General features: G+C 32.0%; 1 protein-coding gene across 1 annotated transcript; it reads left to right on the top strand.

The window, feature by feature from the left end:
• The first annotated feature begins 296 nt into the window (after nt 1–296).
• LOC111002003 (galactokinase) lies at nt 297–20,804 on the top strand. The gene is made up of 9 exons (XM_022272092.2): nt 297–398; nt 2,233–2,397; nt 6,982–7,165; nt 9,198–9,324; nt 10,704–10,829; nt 15,339–15,520; nt 16,320–16,435; nt 18,822–18,980; nt 20,676–20,804. The coding sequence occupies exons 2-9, from the start codon at nt 2,233–2,235 to the stop codon at nt 20,787–20,789; spliced, it is 1,173 nt and encodes a 390-aa protein (XP_022127784.2). The 5' UTR covers nt 297–398; the 3' UTR covers nt 20,790–20,804.
• Nucleotides 20,805–22,315: the final 1,511 nt, after the last annotated feature.

Genomic DNA, 22,315 nt, shown 5'->3' on the forward strand with positions numbered 1-22,315 from the left:
CAATACTATTAAAGAAATTATTTGTTTTTTTTTTACCAATAAGTACTAAATTCACAAATGTCCAGCCAGTAATAATAACAATGGGACGTCTTTTATAGCCAAGAACTATTGAACAAAATTTATTTCATGCCCGAAGTTTAGGATAACCTCATTGATCTACGAAATATCTTAATATAATGTTGCCGATATATTTAAAGCATACATAATATTGGTTTTACAAAAGGAGTATAAAATGCCACCACAATAGCCCACTACAATTCCCATCAATTCCCATCAATTCCAGTCTAAGATAAAATGCCATTATACATTGAACCTAATGATTCAATGAGTGTAACCCGTAACTATATTATTACTGTGCGGTTGGTCGTGACATTGTACGGTTTTGTTTTGCATAAACTGTGAGTACGATAATTTATTGAAAAACTTTTTTATACGTTTTTAATCGTGTTTTACTTTTGTTTGTAATATCTGTCGTGTGTGTTATCGCGTAACTAAAGCAATTATTTAAGTTTTAATGCGATAACTTATTATATTTAAGTTTGATATTTATATAAGCGGATATTTTTACGTTAGGTAGTATAGTATTAAGTATTTATTTGAATCTGAAAATACAATTATGTAATGATAAAAGACGACATAAGAGAAAGTAAACAAAATGTTTTCCAAGCTTAGAATAACTAGTTTGAGTGATGAATAAGAAAAGTTAAATAATTTAAATTCCATAGAAATTTAAATTTCTATGGAATTTATTTTAAGTAATAAAATATTTTTTTATTACTTAAAATAAAATTTATGAATTTTTGTTTATTTTGGTAATAGCAATATAATTAGATGTTTCGAAATTGAGCAAAGATTCCAGGTACATATTTTCTTCTAGAGCAAATAGGTGTTCTGTTAAATAAAGTAATACTATTTTATATAATTTAGATAACAATGTAGTTGTGATAGCATATGTACTCGACAAGTGAGTAATAAATATTAATGTTGATTGATTGTTTCACTATCGGACTAGAACTAGTACAATAAGGAAGAGACACTAATTCACTGGCCGTTTATCTTTATGAAGTCTTCTGCCGTAAGACCAATATGTCTGTGTATCCAATAAACTCAAAAAGTACCCAACAGATCTGGGACACAAGTGGAGAATGTTATGTATGAGAAAGTTAAGTATATAGTTATTTCCGAACCAATTTGACTTAGGGTCCTTCAAGAAAAGAGCGTACCAATTCTTAAAAGGCCGGCAACGCACTCGCGAGCCCTCTGGCATTGAGTGTCCATGGGCGGCGGTATCACTTAACATCAGATGAGCCTCCTGTCCGATTGACCCGTTCTAAAAAAAATATAAATCATTATGGTTTTATGTAAATTTATTCAAATCAAACGTTTATTATTGAAGAGTTCGCAAAAAACAAAACACACGAAATCCCCGCGGGCGTAACTGCGCCCCTAATCGATACTTTATTTGATACGTCTGGATATTCGGTAAAACTATTTATGTCACGACAATACGATCAAAATGATTTCGATTAGATTAATCTATGAATAGTGGATTAGGTCTAAGAACGATCACCATATTTATGAAGAAAACTGCTTATGAATATACGTTTTAAAAGGTTCACGGGCTAATTCAGAGTCGTGATATGTTTTTTAAGTATTTTTGACTGTGCATCAATGGGCTTTCTTTCTATATGCACATTTAACATTCGACAGGAAGATCATGTCATCCTGAAACAGATGCAGAATTCTGAGGCCCAGACCATAACTGGCTGTCGTGCCACTTATTTATTGTTATTTTTTAATTTTTATTTTATTTAAATTGTTATTGATTTATACACCTTTACTCAAGAATGCATTACGTACACTGGTAACTTGTATTATTGTTCGTTTTACTAAGTATTTATTACATTCTTTTTCTTTATTTCCTTGGCGGCAGAGGCTCAAACTAGCTGCTGTGGTCTCTGGCAGAATGACCAACGCTGTGGAGCATTCTGCTCCCAGGGCATAATTACAGCCACAGCACACACGCATTACACACTTGAAACGAGCATTTTTTATTTTTTTGTTTGTTTTTGATATCTCAGTTTTTATTGTTATTTTATGGGTTATGTGTGTGCTTGTGTTTTGTTTGTATAAATGTTATATCTGTCTGTCTGTCAATTCATTTTTATATATCGCTAGCAATAGCTCTTTAGAATAGAATGTTCTTATTGAACTTACTTTCACAATTTCCAGATGTCTGAAGTAACAGCAAAGGGTGAAGAACTATTATTTGAGCAGGCGAAGAGCAAGTTCAGTGAATTATTCGGGCGAAAGGCTTCAGCCGGGGCCAGTGCGCCCGGACGAGTTAACCTCATCGGAGAACATGTAGATTATTGCGATGGATTCGTATTACCTGTGGTATATATTTTATATTATAGTTTATATTAGACACGCTTATACAATTCGGGGCATTTTTACATAAAGAGCAGCGTTGGCTTAGTGGCTTAAGCGTGAGACTCTCATCCCTGAGGTCGTAGGTTCGATAACCGGCTGTGCTTTCTTTCTATGTGCGTATTTAACATTTGCTCGAAAAGGAAAACATCGCGATAATTACCTTAGACCCAAAAAGACGACGGCGTATGGCGATCACTTGTATAGCCCATAAGATTGACAAATGATTGTGAAACAGATACAGAAATCAGAGGCTGAGACCTAAAAAGGTTTAACACGACTTATTTATTTTAATATATGTAATCTTACTATTAATTAACAGTTTTACACTTTTGCATGATGATTTGACACATGCATCTTATGTAAAAATATCATGACAAATAGGTACATAATGTATTATTATTAGCAACAAAAGTTGTTGAAACCAAATGATAGTGATAACTTCTGACACAATAACAAACCAATTGTTTCGTATAGATTTTTCAATAGATACTGGCAGTAAATGTAAGTTTAGGTGCGATTCAAATAATATGAATTGACGCGGGTGCAAACCAATACATTTTTAGACTAAAACTTACCGCTAAGTATGGCTTCTGAATCTCTAATTAGAGTCAAAGTCTATGGAGCCAAAATTCGGTGATATACCAAAAATTGTCGGTATATACTTGTTAAATGACGGAGAATTCTTGTACTATTTGGAGGTATTTCGACTGAACTGTTATTTTAATTGAAATTACATTATATTTTTACATTTCTAGTATATGTTTTAAAGTAATTTACATAAGTTTTTTTTTATTAAATTTTTATATCAAATCGGCATGTTTTACATAATATTAAATTGATATATAAATTAACTAGCATACCGGACAGACGGCCTGTCCACGTTATAAATAAAAAAAAACATTTATTCAAATCTAACTTAACTTTATCGATAATTGTTCATATTTATTTTTTAAATTTAAAATATAAACGGATTACACCATAAACCAACAAAGACAATAAATTGATAATAATAATAGTATTGATATAAGTGCACTGCTATTCTATCTTAAGTTATAATAATACACACATATCGAATAGCCAAAACTAATACACAAACTGAAAGCACAGTTTTATTAAAAAAAAAACTATAGAAATCATTACTTGAATGTGTTATTTTTTTATATTTTACTTCACTTAAAATTCTGCCTCAGTAATTTTAATAAGTGTTAACGAGTTTACGTAATCATAACTTATCGCCATTTATTAATGTTCTGAAATAATTCAGTTTTCAGTGACGCGTAATCCAATCTAATTTTGAGACAGTAAACAATCACATTACTTTATTAATATTGATGGCTGTCTCGGCGTGATTATGCTAGATTGGTTGATAATAGAATTAAACACGTTCGTCTTTCATAGAACCAATATTGGAGATTTGGAAGAGAGTAAATGATAAAACAGTTAGACAGAAAACAACGCTCGTGAAACGAGACGTTTTTAATATGTATTATTGCTTAATACATATATAAACATCAAAAAACACTAAGGGCGTTAGGTGAAGGGATTCACCACAGTACAAGTTTATTAACTAAAGAGTTAAAAAGAAATACAATCAAAACAATTTCAAAGGTCTGAAAAATTCTGTCATGAGTGGTGGTATGGTGTAACATCAGAGCCTACTGCTCTTGGCCCCTGTTATTAATATTCTTGATAATAATAATAATAATTTATTTGCAAGAATATGGTACAAAAATCTTATAATCGACAGTTCGCACATAATGGCGTGCAAATTTGTCTTAACAGGAATTTTATAAAAAAGTTATATACATTATGAGTCATAATTATTAGATATTATTTGTAGTGATAAAATTCCACATTATTAAAATATGATATTACGTTATAAAATTAATATTGATTATCATGTTTCACGCAAATAATTATTAAAAGAACAATAATATTTTTTGTTAAATTAGTAGATTAAATCGATTTTTAATAACTCCATGATTTTTATTTAACACATGTTGCCATACAAGATGTGTTTATTCCAATACAATTCCAGATTAATTTTTGGCACAGCTAATATCTCCCCATGTCTACTTCCACAGATGTCTATTGCCGTTGACTTGAAAGTATTTATGTTTATGTGAACGAATAAGGACATTTATATTTTATTGAGTTAATATTTATTAAAACTACACGTGCTCGTCACAGACTTATAGTTTTTATTAGGTTTTGATGGTCTGTCAAAGCAGTTGTACATATATAAAACTAGATGTCGCTAGTAATTAATATTAGATTAGATTTTTAGATTCTTTTTAAACAAGAACAAATTTCCGTACCGTCGAACACTCCAGTATAGCGGTTTAAGTAATACAACTGATATATTTAATCTGGCAGTCTATTGCCTGCAGGGTGATTGTATTTATTGTGACCTTTTCTCCCTCAACTCGATAATGCATACGAAAACGTGGTATCACCAAAGTTTACCAGCTACAACGAATATTTATAGGCCTGTTGAGTAAGCTAGCACCAATAAATAACACTTTGTTTGTGCTTTGCAAATTTTCTTATTTTATGTTTGATTGAATTTTAATGCAAATAACGAGTGAAAAATTCGTTTTTTTAGTGTCGATAGAAATTAACACTACAACGTAAATTTTTTTAAGTGAAACTTCTTTTGGCGCGAAAAATGAGAGTATATTCTATATGCAGTCACAAAAAATCGGCATATTGAAGTTAGCTACGAGTAGTTTTTTTTGTAATATTTAAATAAACTTTATTTAACAAGATAATGCGTTATAATAAAACATTTAATGTTTTTTAGCTTTTTTCTATTGTTAGTGTCGTTTTTCCTACAAACGTAGAATACAATTTTTGAAAACCTTTTTATTAAGAGAAAATTCTCATAGGACTTTTATACGTATTAGAATCCGAATTAGGTCAAGTAAAGACTGAGTTTCTTTGGCTTACCATCTGGTGAGCCTCCTGCCTGTTTGCCTCCAGTTATATATAAATAATTATGGAGATTCAAAGATTTTTGCTATGTTGGCCTAATAGGTTCGTACTTTTACACATGAAACACTCTCTTTCGGCGAAGGAAAACATCGTAAGTGAACCGACCTTAGACCCACAAAAAATAACATAATCTTTCATGACTAATAAAACTATTTAGTTATCTTACTGTCTGAATTCATTTGCTGATGATTTTTTTCTGCTTTAAGTACCAAAAACTCTTGGTAATTTTATTTTATTGTGTGTTTGTCTTATCTTGTATATGTTTTTAATTGTATTTTTTAATTACTGTATTTACAAAACTTATGTTTACATATATTGTCGTACATATTAGATAGAAGATTTTATAAAATTATCAGATTTCGTAATATGTATGATGTTGTAGACTTAAATAAATATACGTCCCTATCCAGCGATTGCTGTTTACACGATTTTCCAATCCAACTGATCAATCTGTGATACACTTGTATTCATTGTACCTGGCTGACAATAGAATGCGTCGCTTCACCCCACCGTAAGTAATGATCTATCGTAGATACTGGCGTCGTCATTTAATATTTAATACGATTAAGCTTCAAATTGGCCTCATTACGGCGGTAATCAATTAGATCGTTATGGATACACGAGTGCTCAAATTTTGAGGACTCACAATAAAGTTTAGGTACATAATTATAATATAATTGGTACTAATTAAGTTGTAAATGTGTTCGATGTCTCGGTGTCTGTTCTCATCGCAGAGCCTATATTAACGGGGTTGAGTGATATTGAAATATGCTTTTAGTGTTGTATAATAGAAGTTTGGAGTTCGTTTGTAATTTAACACATACAGCGGTAAACCCAACATTATCAAAGTTTAATATAAAGAGAGAACAGCTCCAATGCGCCTTTATTTTTCGCCACCGTTTAGTATTGCCTAAATAAAATAGAAATGAAATTCTCACGAATACGACGCGACACGACACTCCGTCCTTTAAAAAAATTAAATTATTTTTCATCCTGGTAACATTTCCTCGCTGTGTTGCGATACTTATTCGTTGAACGAGACTAACACCAGCTTTGAGGTCACCGTTACTATCTAACAAGCGCCGACTTAAATCTTTGATTAGCGCCTGTGCACTGCGGCTTTGTGTGTTGGAAAAAAATATTATAAAAATATATTCTAACTAGCAGACTCGGCCAAGCGTTGCTGTGGCTAAGGTTTATATTATATTACATAGTAGTAAACTATTCAAGGGAAACTGTAGGAAAACTTATGTGAAACGTTGGTACTTTTAAACACAGCGCCATCTGTTAGAATTGTATCAAATAATAAACAAATATTTGCAATAAAATAAAATTGCGACTATAATTAAAGATCTAAGCTATCCTATCTCTTAAGTGGGACCAGACTGCTCACGGTTTGCCAATTTAATTTAAAATCGGTTTAGTAGTTTAGGAGTCCATCGCGGACAAACATCGTGACAGGAGATTTATATATATTAAGATCAATTCAATTTCAAGGTTTTTAAACACTCGTATTAAAAAAATAAAAAGGTAAATTTTAAATATTTGTTTTAGGCACTTCCATTTACCACGGTAGTTGTGGGGGCCTACAACAATTTAGATGAATGTAGGGTCCACACCGTCCTAACCAATGGTGAAGAGAGAAATACCAGTTTCGTTTCTCCAACAGTTGGCGTCCTCAAACCAGGCGAACCAGCCTGGGCTAATTACGTCAAGGGAGTGGTCGCTAAATTTCCAGGTAAACTCATAAAATTAGTAGTTGCATCGCTTTTTGTTCTAGGTTAGACATGTACAAAAAGTTAGTTGTAATAGAAATAACGGCTCAGAAAATAGATAATAAATCAATAAAACAGATGCTGATTTTTATGTTGAAGACGCTCGGAAGACGCGCTCCTGACTTAGTATTCTCTATAGTATCGATGGTTAATTAATTAAACGCAATCCGAGATTCCTAGTAAAATATTCTTACCGTTGAGATGTTACAGTTAAGCAGTGTAAATTAATTAGACTAAACAGACGTTTCTAGTGGCGCAAATAACAATATTTATAGCAAACATCTTACAATTCAATATAATATGATTATGTTGTGAATATTTGTATGAATGAATGAATCGTTGTGAAAACAAGTGAGAAACAGCAAAAAGGTTTTATTTCTGATAGTACATATTATATCCGATATTCTAAGTAATTGAATTGTTTTAATATGGTTAACTATGCGTTAACCATATTTTAGTTAGTGTTTATATAATGTTAACTATGGTTAACACAGTGTCTACATTAAAAAATAAGATAATGGCGCAAATTTATTTTGGACAGATCATGTAAAAATTACGCTTTAATCTGTGGTACGCTATGCCTACATTTTAGTTTAAAGTCTAAGTATCTAAAGTCTGTCGAATAGTTGTGAAAATAAGTGAGATACTTAGATTCAGTAAAATCGTTTTATTTCTGATATACACGATATTAAAAGTACTATCACTGAATATGTTAAAATAAAATAATAGCGCCATTATTGGTTTTTAATTTTAAGGCAATAGTTATAACTTTGACAGTTTCAAGTAAAAGCGCCATTATATTATTTGGCATATATCATGTATTGATGACGTTTTAATGACTGATCATTATGCTGAGGAGCAGAGTTCCACAGCGCTGGTCATTCTGTCAGAAACTACAGCAGCTAGTTTGTGCCTCAGTCGCAGTGAAAAAAGAATGTAGTAATAATAATACGTAGAAAAAAAATAATAGTAAAAGTTAGCAGTGTAAGTTATGAAGTCTAAGTCTAGTCTATGAAAAGTAAATAAAATAAAATTAAAAATAAGAATAATTGTTATGAAATAGATAAATATTTTTTTTGGGCGGATTAATTACTATATATATTTTTACTAACGAAATTTCTGGTCATTAAGTAGATGTTTTTTATAAGTGCGACGAAAATTTGAATTTTTGTTGTTTGTTAAATTTTATGTTAGAAATGCTGTTGTCTCACATCACATAAAAGTGGTACTATATATACGGAAATAAAAAGATTTGAAGTACAAAATAGGTTGAATATCAATAAAAAAAAAATACGTGAATAGAACGCGTGAGAGGGTTCGTGCCAAAATGAAAATCTATGGAATTACGTAAATTTACTTATTTTGTGTACCTTTCTACAGCTCCATCTGAAATACGCGTTATGACTGAAAAAATGGTTATTGATAGAAATGTTACTCAATGACTCTTGGTTATGAAATGTTATAATTTTCATACAATGTTATATAGCTGACCCGGCAAACGTTGTTTTGCCATGTTTTTGTGCCAAAAAATTAAAGTTTATAATTAACAACAAATTTAGGGGTGGACCACCCTTAACATTTAGGGGGATGAAAAATAGATGTTGTTTGATTATCAGAGCTACCCAATACGCACACAAAATTTCATGAGAATCGGTCGAGCCGTTTCGGAGGAGTTCGGTTAGTAATCCCGTGACACAAGAATTTTATATATAAGAAGATGATGCAATACAAAAACTTATTGTATTAATATTTTATTTGTCAATGATCGTAGTATTTGTATGAGAGCCTTGTGGCTCGTCATAAAACACAGGATATCAGGTTGCCTTGTAATACTAACGTTGAGCGATTAATATTTTTATAATAGGACAGGAGAGAGTGTTCAAAGCAGAGAAGATCGTCAGAGGTCGTGGTACTTATGTTAAACATAGACATAATAATTTGACGTAATCGAATAAAGCATATTTTTATTAATTTTATTTATATTAAAAATTCTAGTTGCTGTTCATGGATTTGATGCCGTGATTGTCTCCGACGTACCCATGGGCGCCGGGGTATCCAGTAGTGCCTCTCTCGAGGTTGCCTTTTTCACCTTTCTGGAGTCATTGACCGGACTAAGCGTGGGGTAGGTTGGCATTTGGTAACGTGGTGTATAACGTGATGTGTCGATCTGACTGGTAAATCAGTTGACGTTTGTGTCCCGCGCTGCGATACGATGCGCCAAATTTCCCCCACTTCCTTGTGAAATGCTCAAGAAGTTTGCCGGTACTCTCCAACATTCAGTTTCGCGTCTTTAAATCTAGTCCTACAATCACTGCGATGACGTCATACCTTGAGACGCACTGACGAATTTATTCCGGCTGCTAAAATATTATACCAAATCTCGATCTTCGCCAACTTGACTAGTCGAAGATCTTCCTTTTAGGTTGAAGGGCAATTCCGACATGACAGACAGTGCTTATTCGAGGAACGACATCTGTGATAAAAAAACGTCGGGTTCGTTGGGATGGGTATTCGTAGTTACATACATTACAGTAGAGCGCTGAAATTAACTAATCGGGTTTGGATACATTTTTATTACCAGCTACTTCCGATACTTCGTTTCGCCTTGATTTGAAAGTTGATGAACCAAAAAGCGATAATCAATAGAGAAACAGAGAAAATGCTATCTATTTGATATTTTTTTGTAATAGACGTGCAAAAGTTTAAAAAAGAGATGATTTTAGTTCAATTATAAAATTTAATGAAATTATAGTGTCGCTTTTTCGAGCCATCGACTATCAAAATATCAAAATCTATAAAAATTTAGGAAAAGGCTAATAAGGTAGCGCAAAAATCTAATTTACTTATTCTAAAATAAACTTTTTTAATCATTGTTGTTTTTATCAGAATTAATAATTGTTATTAAAATTATCTTGAAACCATCAGCTTTGTACGTTTCACTTCTACCACGTGTGAATTACAAACATGTTTTTTTATTAATTGAATTGCAAAATATTTTTTATTTTAGATTAAGCCCACATCGATCGAATAAACAAGTAAATTTTATTTAGAAAGATATACTTTATTAAAACCTAAACTTAACTATCACAAGAGCTGTGTTGGCCTAGTGGCTTCAGCGTGCGACTCTCATACCTGAGTTCGTAGGTTCGATCCCCGGCTGTGCACCAATGGACTTTCTTTCTGCGCATTTAACATTTGCTCGATCGGTTAAGGAAAACATCGTGAGGAAACCGACATGTCTTAGATCCAAAAAGTCGACGGCGTGTGTCAGGCACTGGAGGCTGATCACCTACTTGACTATTAGATTAAAAATGATAATGAAACAGATTCAGAAATCTGAGGTCAAGAGCTAAAGAGGTTGTGCGCCACTGATTTTTTTTAACTTAACTATCAATATACAGTATTAATTCTTTTAAAACACATAGTCATCATAAAGAAAAAATCAAAAGAAAATAAGATAAATATTAAATAAACCAATTGGAGCATGAAATCTTTTTACAGACTAGTGGAAAAAGCTCAACTGTGTCAGAAGGCAGAACACGAGTTCCCTGGTATGCCCTGCGGCATCATGGATCAGTACATCGTGACAATGGCTAAAAAAGATCACGCCCTACTGATAGATTGTCGGTATGTACTTATAAACGTTTACATACACAACTTAAGTGAGCGAGCAATTGTTAATGGTGAAGTCTGTGTACACGGATTGTGTGTTTGCTATGCGTGCCTTATACACAGATCTGTCAGACACAGACGGCTACGCAGATAACCTACCTTATCAAAAGCGGGGATATCTCAAAACCTATTAAACTATAAACTGGATATAAAATATCAATTTGATACGACTTAGGTCTTCAATTGTTCGAAGTCAGATCGTGATTGTACATGACAAACAAACGAAGTGCGCCTTTATTTATTTTGTTTTACGTTATCAGGTTTTAGCTTTATTTCAATTTTTTTTAATTAAGTTTTTTATTATAAAAGCGATACATTATTGTGTTTGCGCAAGAACGGGTTATATGCGCATTATAAAGAGGCCAAAGATGGGCTATATTTTTTTGATGTGGCTGGTAGCATTAGCCAGCAATTACCACTAGTCCATGCAATATTTAGTATGGCCGGGATATATTGCCAAAACAAATAACATAATACATACAAATATACCTAATAACTAACCTTAAAATTTAATAATTAAAAAATATTATTAAAAGGAGTCCCTTTAGGCAAGGTTACGAAGATACTGCCAAATATATGTCCGATGAATGTTATCCTAGCCGCATGGCCGGAACGCAATTCAAAATACTGCGATATTTCTCAGCCATATTATTGCCGACTGTATATACCTATAGTTAGGGAATAATCATTCATTAAATGGAAAACTAAGGTATAACATAGTTTTATTGAGTCAGTTTATATTATATCACTTGTTGTTTATTTATTAGATTTTATTAGAAAGTACGGAGTGAATTGGCGAATTTGCAAATCATTGATTCAAATTGTCCAATAAACTATTCGGTTTTATCACTTAATGGATAATCGAAACATCGAGTTATTATCGAAGCTGGTATAATTTATTTGTTTTTACCAATACCTTGTAGTGTTCCAATAAAGGTTGCACGATAACCTTCCCTCATGTTGTGTTTTAAAACCAACTTTGTTAATTGATTGGAGCGTGTAAAAGGATACTTTTATGTTCGTGAGTGCCCAAGTACTGTTAAGAAAATACACTTAAGCCTTTATTTATAGTAATAAGTAATTGAATGTTCGGGTTATGATATTTTTTTATTTAATATTAACACTTTGTTGCATTACATAAAAGGAAAATATTAAACATAATTTAATGACAAGCAACTGGCGGCCTTATCGCTTTAGAGCGATTTCTTCCAGACAACCACTGTTAGTAAAGGAAAAACCACTATGAGCATATTAGATAAGGTAGGCAAGAAGTGCAAAAATAAGAAAGGAAAAAAAAATAATAAAAAAAAATATTGTAACTTATTTAAAAAAAAATATTTTATTTGCAAGAAAATTGGACAAAAATGTTATGGTACAATCTAAAGTTCGCGTATTCTACCACACAATGGCGAGCATAAATTAAAAGGTTTATCAAATCATTATTTTAATTTATAACAACATCATCTAATAAAATACATTTTAACGTTATCAAAGAAATATAAGAAATGTTTCACGCAAATAAATTAATTCAATAAGATTTTTACAATTAAAAAGGCAGTGAGTTTATTGCTAGTTCTTTCCCGCTCACCCTTGACTTACGAACTAGTAGAAAATGTAAATTTAATAATAATATTAAAGCCTTAATTGTTGCTAACAAGATTTACACAAAGTAGTTTCGTGTGCCTAAAATTAATTTACTTATGACTACTATCTAAAAAACACATTTTGACTATTAACTATAGTTTAACTAATATACTAACAATTTTAATATCTATTCATTATCGGCAAACGGTAGTTCGATTACAACTCGTCTTCCGACAAAGCTCTAAAGCTCTTCAGTGTTTCCTCATTTTTGCAGTGCGAGTCCATGTTGAACCCGCTATTTTCTTAACGTCTTCCTCCCATCATGTTCTCCAAATATTCTCATTTCACTGATCCCTATAATATCCCATTTTATTTCTTTTATATAAAATTTAAATTTAGAATCATTTTAATATCCTTTTGGTTGACGTTCATAAGTGTACTTGGTAACCTATATGAATAAAGTTATTTTGAGTTTGAGTTTAATATTGCTATCTGCATCCACTAGCAAATAATGAATTCCGGTGTACCTGAACTGTTGCTTTCCTCGCTAAACAAATAAGTATTGCAATACAGCAGGGAAATGTTTCTAGCGTTAAAGCTACACTGGGCCAAACAAATTTGCTATAATTTTCTATATATTAATTTCTAATTATTTATTATACTTATTACTATGTAGGTTAAGAAAATTTTATGTATATTAATGTTTTGGATATAAATTCCCAAGAACAAAGGTATATTAGGGGAAATTTGAAAGACGGGTTTATTAAACCAGTCTTTCAAATACATTAGATACGGAATCATTCCTACGAATAAATCCACGGATTCATACCTCACTTGTGCACTATTTCATTTCTTTGCCCATACATGAGTGACTAGTTCATTTTTTCCTTACGACGAAAACAGATGTAAAAATCCATGATGTGTCAGATAGACTTCTTCTTACTGAAATAATTATGATCCCGCGTACACGGTATGTTAATAAATACACATTAACTATCATAAAGTGGAATACAGTAGACAAGGATTTACCTTAATCTACTTTCAAACAGTCGGCATCACGATCTCTGGAAACTTAACTATTGAATAATATTGCAATTTAAACTGGATAAATGAGGTTAATATAAAATGGATAGATTCGGATATAAAACTATATTGGTGGTGTGTGGGAAGGCCAGGGAGCGGTGGAAGTTTCGAAGACCAATATACTAAGGGTCGCAGAGAGGAATTTATTGTTTAAACTATTATAACTATTAATGGTCCTTTAATAAAAGAGCGTTCCAGCTTAAAAGATGCAGGTACTTGCGAGCCTTCTAGCAATGTAATTGTCTATAGGCGGCGGTATCACTAACATGAGGTTGTATCATACATACTATGAAAGAGAATTAAAAATATTCTCGTGGTGTTCCGTAAAGGTATGGAAAAGTTTGTAGCCAGAGATAAAACTATATTTTATTATATTTGCCCTGTCGTCTATCCTTGAGCGTTAAGGATTTAGTCCGAAGTTAGAATATATATTTCATTCATAAAATATTATCTAGAGATGTTCAAAAGATTTTAATTCGCGTGCTTTGAAATATCAAAGCCGTGGGGGTTACGAAAACTTATGATCGATAGACGAAACTAATAAATTAGCGTAACTACCTCATGAAATTAATATTTTGATTAGAGCAACGACATTTAGTGATATGTTACATGTCGTACAGAAAGAAAAGTATTTATAGAACAAACGATCTCATAGTTTTCGAGTCAAATGTCAAAAATAATTTATTATATAGGTAACGATATACACTCATGTACGTCAAAAAAAGAAATATACATTAAATGCTTCTAATTTTACATTTACTGCCAGGTCTTAAATCAAGGGCGTAATACGGAAGAGAAGAATTAGAAATAAACTCTCCGCCACTCTTTTTAATCGCCAAGTTTTTTTATTTACACAACGTTTGCAAGGAGCTGCAACCATTAACAACCAAAATGGTAATGGTCTTCAACCCAGGGAGATACTGTCATATTATTTCATATCATAATTTAATTTTAGTCATGAATATTGAATTATTGCCAAATGGCTTCAAAGCTGTTATTATCAATATTACAACCGCGAAAGCGCTATCAACGTAATCTGTATTAAACGTTACTTAATATAATTAAAATACAAGATTTAATGTGACAAGCATTTAACGGCAAACACGAAGAGAAAAAATTCTTCGATTAAAATATTATATATTACAATACAAGTGCCACTATAGTACATAATATACATGGCCTAATGGTTGGCTGGCAAACTGTTATAAAGAATTTTGTCTTAAAATGAAAATATACACGAGAATTCGTTTAAATAGGAAATTACTGACCCACATTTTATCTTATTTTATATTTCTTACTTCAGAACCGTTGAAAAGGAAAACATTTCTTTTAAATTATTTAGCGAATCGTTAATACTATACAATATTTATTTCTTGCCAGGCATTCAGAATGACATGAAAAATAAAAAATAAACAGCTTACAATGCTGACGATTCCGTCAAATCTTTCGCCGTATTGAGCCTACTAGATAGCTTTCTAACAGGAATTCAATACGTAAAGAGAAAAATAATACTCATTCAAAATAAAATAAAAATAAAATACGTTTATTTTGGAACACAAGATCATCTAGGTATTACTTATTCCACGTCAACCAATTCGAACCTGAAATCTCTACGGCGATATCTATGGCTCTATCGATTCTACGGCCTTAAAAGGCTATATTTTGTAATTTCATATCACGGAAATAGTTGCTTAATACCTCCTATCAGGTATTGGATTTTTAGACTCTCTCTCTCTTTAGTCGGTGGCTCATGTCTGTGCGTCGTCGAGCGAGGTTAATTTAAGATATTTTTTCCAGATCCTTAGAAGCAAAGCAGATCCCTCTACAAATAGGCAACGCAGTGATTTTAGTAGTTAATTCCAATGTTAAACATCAGCTGACTGGGAGCGAGTATCCCTTACGTAGATCGCAGTGCCAAGACGCCGCGAAGATACTCAAAGTAGCCTCACTTAGGGATGCACGTGTCAAGAATATAGAAGGTACTACCAGATTTTAAATTAGTAGTAAAAAAATTCATTTAATTTTCTACCATATTATTTTATTACGTATTTCGTACGGGTGAAAACGTGCAACATTCAACTGGGTGAGTTGGGTGAGAATGAAATAGATTTTCTTTAGGCGATTTTTTTTCTCATACGATAAAGGAAAACGCCGTGGGTCATCTAAAAATGCACGGCGTGTGTGAAGTACCTTATCACTTATATATCTATGTAGTAAAATGATTAGTAACACATAAATGTATGTCCAAGTCCACTTATTATTTCAAATAAGAAAAGTTACTGGCACTGCACATAGATAGAAAGGTGCACAGCTATGGATCGAATCTACAACCTCAGAGTTGCACGCCGAAGCCACTGGGCCAAAACTGCTCTATATTATTTATATTAGTATCGTTAATGTAACAGCTATTTCTAAGTAATAAGACTATCTTTATATATCTCTAACCATAAAACAGTGCAATCAATAACTAAACAGTTTAATAAAACGTTTTATAGTACCCATAATAGTAACATTTTATCATTATTACTTTATTAGTAAGTATTGCTTCACGTTACTATTTGAAGATATTTTAAAAACGATTGACTGTCGGCCGTTTTCTATACTCGATCTAAACTATTCCAATCTTGATTTTCGCAAATTTAGATATAATTTTTTTTATAGAATATACCTCACTATGTTCCTCGTACGACCAAATTGTATTGAATATAAAAGCACAAATCTACGGACAACCATTGATAGTCGCACGTTTAAGCCACCATTTATATTCGTTCATTACAGATTTGAAAAGTCTTAACTCGGATCCGGATATTGTTAAGAGGGCAAAACATGTCGTCGAAGAAATCACACGGACTGAGAAAGTCGCTACTCTGCTGCCAAAAAAAGATTTAAAGGAAGTAAGTAACAAAAATAGAAAGAACCGTTTCTTAGGGAAAAAATCCGCTTGGTTCGATTTCTGGTCGTTAGAATCAAATGTGCCCTTTCGACTACTTTAACTTAGTTGTAAAGTTGTAAAATCTTCTATCACAGTAGTAAACCAATAATATCAAATTTCTTTGGTTGACTATACGAGAGAATTTTTGTTTGTTCTCAATCTATGATTACATAAAACCTCCTTCAATGCGGCTCTCATTTTAATCAAACATATATCGGAGATCCAAAATTGTGACTGCAATTCTTTGATTAGTATTATGCCTGCGATTTAACTAGCAAATGTAAAAAACTATATTTTAAGATATATTTTCTGACTCTAAATCTATCGACAAGTATTCTAATTCATAGTGTATAAACGAAAATACTTTTCGACGCAATTTTCACATTTACATTACATTCACGTTATTGACTAAATAGACATATTTCTGTATATTTATTAACTTCTAGCCCGCTCCTAAGTTCGAAAGAAGTCTTAGCTAAAGCAATTTGTTGTCAAGTTATTAAATAAATCTAAATCAACAAAAAGGGACTCAGTTTTCGTACCATCGCTTAATGAGAAGACCCGTCAAGCCAGCTATGTATAACCGTTTTTAAGTTAAAACTTTTCCGATTTCCACTAGGCTAAGACTTTAGACTAAGGCGGCTCCCTCCTATAGCTTTTCTATTTTGCAAACCAAAAGCCTTTCTCAAAGTGTTACGTATAGGTAATCGACCCTTTAACCTTTTGCCCCAGACCCTTCTTCAAATTTTCCAGTCGCACCCTAAACATACTAATCTAACAGTGGGTAAAGAATTTTTACCCGTTAAGGGCAGAATATCAACAAAGTTAATAAACCAATTTTCATTTTATATAAGCAACTAGCTGTGCCCGCGACATCGCCTGCGTGGACTTTCGCCAGCATTTTTTGTTTTTAGGCTAATTATTTCGCAACTAAAACACGTACAATGTACACGTACGTATTAAAATAAGCTATTCACAGTATTTGACTGCAAATAGTTTTTTAAGTACATTTTTATCTATAATTTTTTTAGGTTTTCCATCTTTGTGAAATGACAAAAACTAAATGAACACATGCATCTTTGAGCGTCTGCGCAAATGCTTTTAGGGGAAACTGCATTATTTTAAACTAAAATCTCAATTTCGTTGGAATTATTGATCGGAATCAAAAGATTTTCTTCTTTTGCCTTTTTATTCATGACTATAGCTTTTATGTCCTGTCCTAGGTGTGGACCACCTTCTACCGTGTACCTTGGCGCATCTAAATATAACATATATTGGCTCATACAGCTTGTCGTATTTATTGTTTTGTTATTGTAACATTGTCTACTGCGAGGTATTCGACATATTCCCCCTCCACATTGTCTCACACAGTTTGCCCTCAGAGCCAATTCAACATGACAACATACAAAATGTATGTACATTATATTTCATACTTTGTCATGACTGACGTAATTCGCTGTATTTTCTATTCTAAGCTTCCTGCTGACGTCATCACACAAAACTTTCGTTCTCTTTACCCTTTACGATTTTTTTTACAAACTTCGAATGTTTTATTTATTTATATCTAATCTACAATAAGTATGACTCAGACGCTATTCTCTGTATTTTCTATTCTAAGCTTTTCTGCTCACGTCATTACACAAAACTTTCGTCCGCTTTACCCTTCAGATTTATTTATATCTAATCATAAGTCTAAAATAAGTTTTAAGTTACGTATTTTCTACACTTCAATCCCCGTTTTTCGCAAATTTTATTTAAATCATATTTTCGGGCATAACTGTGTTACATACGTTACTTTCTAATCCATCCATTCTAATCCATACATTTATACTATTTATAATATAAACATGGATAGTTTAATTTAAATAGTAAAGTTTTTTTAAATAGTAATCTACAACATATTGTCTATATTGTATAGAATACGTCAATATTGTTGTAAAGAGTTAAAACACTCGGTATATAAAAGTAATAAAAAAATATCTTTTTAACATAAACTTTTTTAAAGTGCTCATTTTCCTTTTGTCATAATACTATTTCTTTTTATATAACAAAGTGATCAGCCGCCCATGGACACTCTCAATGCCAGAGAATTAGAACGCTATTTTCTTGAAGCAGTGGGCAGTAAGTAAGTCTGCTTCTTATACTTAAGTATAAGAATCAACAATACTATTTCTAGTGAAAATAAATATATATTTTAAAACTACACTTAATTTTTAGTGGAAGAGACCAACTGGTCTAGACAAAGATTGTGATTAGGATTTGAAAAATATTATTTTGAGGAATTTTATCAACAACTTAAGTAAGTCTAAACTAAATGACACGTGTTTAATTATTTCTGTTTTTATTAGGTTGGAGCTCTTTTATACCAGTCACATAAATCGCTAAGTCAATTGATGGAGGTCTCTTGTCCGGAGTTGGATCAGCTCGTCGATATAATGAGGACCTCTCCGGGTGTTTATGGTGCACGGATGACAGGCGGTGGTTTTGGAGGCTGTGTTATTGCTTTGGTAAGAAAAAAAAAATAACTTTAAATTATGACATTGAAAATTAAAACAATTTTCTTATTTTTGAAGCGAAACTTCTTTATAAGTGTAAAATTACGGATGAAACGCAATAATAATAATTAGCGTCACGAAGGTGTGCAGCGTTTTTGTCGAAGAATAGGGAGGGAGCGATTGAGACCAGTTGTGAGAGAGAGTGAGAAAGGGATCATAAAATCTATACTTGTATACACACAAATATAATTAAACAATCTGAATTAGTTGTTTAACTTTAAATTCGTTTCAGAAGTTATAACTGGAAGCTGGAATACGCTGGAATAGCTTTGTTAGTTCAAGATAAGATATTTCAATCAAGATCTATTAAATTGCTTTATTGAAACTGTCTATTTCGGCTTACTTATCAAATCTATAGATTTTCAGAGCAGTGATGCCTAGGACCAAGTTTAAACATTTCTTAATGTCAATGAAAACTCCTAGAAAGTGTCTAATAACACTACTTTCAATCTTTTTTAAAGGAAAGGCACCTTGTTTTTGTGTTCTATTTTTTCACTTGACACTTGTGTGACACACACGTGTACTAACACTAATTTAAGTGGTTTATTCCGTTTGAGTCTTCTCACTTGGCCCGTGGTGTCGTAGTGGAGTTGAATAGCCTCGACTTTCACGTGATTTAAAATATATGAATTAAAAAAAACATTGAAGTAGTATAAAATTTCGATATTTCGTAGGACATCATGATTCCCCCTAAATGTTGGGAAATAAAAATCAAATATCAAATCACGCAATATTGGCCAATATCGGCAAGTGGGCCATGATAAACAACTCATTTTAAATTATAATTTTAATCTTATCGGAAAGTAATTAAAAGTAGTCTGTCTAGCACAAGTCCCAGGCCCTATTATCAACCAGATAATAGATAACTTTATAGTAAGCCTTTTTACACAGCTTTTCTTTAATACATTTCTTAAATTTATTAAAAGGCATACTAGAGAGGATTTTATAAAAGAAAAGTGTTCTTTTCAACAAAAAGAATGACTTACTTTAGATAGTTTAGTAGAGAGAGAAAGAGTTCTGGGGTCACTGCTATAGGCGCTCAACGTTAATCACGACTCAAACTTCTCTTTTCTCTTATAAGTTTTATTAATATAATATCAATAGAGTTTGATGCCTCATCTGCATTTGAATATGAGAAACATTGTATTAACGAAGCAGTGCCGAAAGTTTGCTAGATGCTAATCATAACTTTACCGTAGCAATAATACGTGTAGCCACGTAGCTAAGCTACGAGACTACGAAATCATGTAGCAAGGTAGTCATTCATCATAACGTGTACTTCTACACACGAGTGTTCAGATAGTAATACTATTTTACATGTTTAAAGTATTATTTTTATGTATACGTAGATACCTTCGTGTTAACAAGCTGTATATTGCGTCTCCTAGCGAAATATTTTGTCGTCATCCGGGTGGTGACGCCAAGCCTTTAAGCAAATAAAATCCTTTTTTAGGAAAGAGATGATGCTCTTCTACTGTTCGGCCTTCTCGAGCATTTCAGCCAACTACATTAGGTGTTGTAATAAAATAATTATTAGTATAATCCCATAGTATTACAAAATTTAAATATTATTCAAATTGAAGAAATCTATTATTAAAAGTTAAAAATAAAATAATCCTTAAGAAACGTTGTTATCTTTTTTTACAGATAGAGGAGCAATATTCAAAGGATATCAAAGATAAGGTTTTACAGGAGTACAAAGGAAATCCGACATTTTTTATTTGTAAACCAAGTAATGGCGCAAAAATTTTAAAAATATAACGATGTTTTTAAATAGATTTTTGTTTTATTTACATTTAAACAAACATAAAAATAGCTACCATAATATGCGATATTTTCTGACAGTGCAATGTTTGCGATAACCATCCAAATATTACCAAAAGTATGGAGTTAACTTCTTTAATAGATAAATAGAACGTTTGACAACAATATACTTTTGAATGCCTACATTAAACAATAATTGCTCCTAAATCTCGATAGTATAGAAATAAGTGCGTAGAACGGATGAACAGATTCTCCAAAACCATAACCGCCAAAAATCCTGGTTTACAAAATGATGACTAGCTGCAATATACTCTCTGAAAGTAAAACATAAATATTTACAAAATTAATTTAAATTTATCTAATGAATAACAGTGTTAATTTACTAAAAACGTTATAGAAAATCATGTTGATGATTTAAAATCGCAGTTCATATCTATCTTTTAATTAAACGGGCTTTATTATTATTATTATTATTATACTGTTATAGATAGATATTATAGACGTAATCACCAATTAAGAAATGCACTATAGGCGGTGGCGGTGTTTTTTGATTTTCTTACGTAATACTTGAACGGCCTCTATACTGCAAAAGGAAGAAATTCAGTCTACTTTATATATTACACCACTTAATATGCAATACTAAATATAAACCCTGTCTAGCCTGGTTAGGGGAACTAGTTTGAGTTCTCTACTGTTTTAAATAATACCCAAAAAAAGAAGAGTTTTTGATATTTTTAAATATAGCAAAACGTTTATAATATCAATACTAATTATAATAAAGTAAAAGTTACTTTATGTAAAGTTTCAACTGGTTAATTAATGTAATATTATTCTTGACGTAAATTAATCCCGTTTTGCTTACGATATTTGGCATAATATTATTGTATGTACTAACAAAAGACAGAGAGCAGTGTTGGCCAAGTGGCTTCAGCGTGCGACTCTCATACTGAGGTCGTAGATTCGATCCCGGGCTGTGCAACAATGGACTTTCTTTCTTTGTGCGCATTTAACATTTGCTCGAACGGTGAAGGAAAACATCGTGAGGAAACCGACATGTCTTAGACCCAAAAAGTCGACGACGTGTGTTAGGCACTGGAGGCTGATTACCTGCTTGCCTATTCGTTTTAAAAATGATCATGAAACAGATTCAGAATTCTGAGGCCAGGACCAAAAGAGGTTGTAGCGCCACTGATTTATTTATTTATTACTAACAAAATACATAGTACCCAGGTATTTGAGGAAAAACAAAGTAATAAAATGATATTTTTAAATAAGTGTGTAATGAAGTAAAATTTTTCAATCTTGCCTGAAGAACACTTATTGAAGTTGGCCATTTGTTGAAAGAAGTAATTAGGACCGAAAACCTCCAACCAAATGTAATTGAAAATTGATCTTGATTCTTTTGAACATTTTGTTTCTTTTATGACAATTTGTCAATTCTGAAATTTTTTCAGAATTGACTATAAAGTTACAAATTGATTCGTGGTTTCGTCTGTTACAATGTTATGTACAACAATGTAAAT

The sequence above is a fragment of the Pieris rapae genome, chromosome 17 (genome assembly GCF_905147795.1).
Source record: "Pieris rapae chromosome 17, ilPieRapa1.1, whole genome shotgun sequence".
NCBI classification, from domain to species: domain Eukaryota; kingdom Metazoa; phylum Arthropoda; class Insecta; order Lepidoptera; family Pieridae; genus Pieris; species Pieris rapae.

Excerpts from the sequence above, each read along its gene's own strand:
- LOC111002003 (XM_022272092.2), top strand. The coding sequence starts at position 2,233 with ATGTCTGAAGTAACAGCAAAGGGTGAAGAACTATTATTTGAGCAGGCG. Across the intron at positions 7,166-9,197 it reads AGTGGTCGCTAAATTTCCAG|TTGCTGTTCATGGATTTGAT; the intron begins GTAAACTCATAA and ends TAAAAATTCTAG. Across the intron at positions 16,436-18,821 it reads CAAAAAAAGATTTAAAGGAA|GTTGGAGCTCTTTTATACCA; the intron begins GTAAGTAACAAA and ends TGTTTTTATTAG.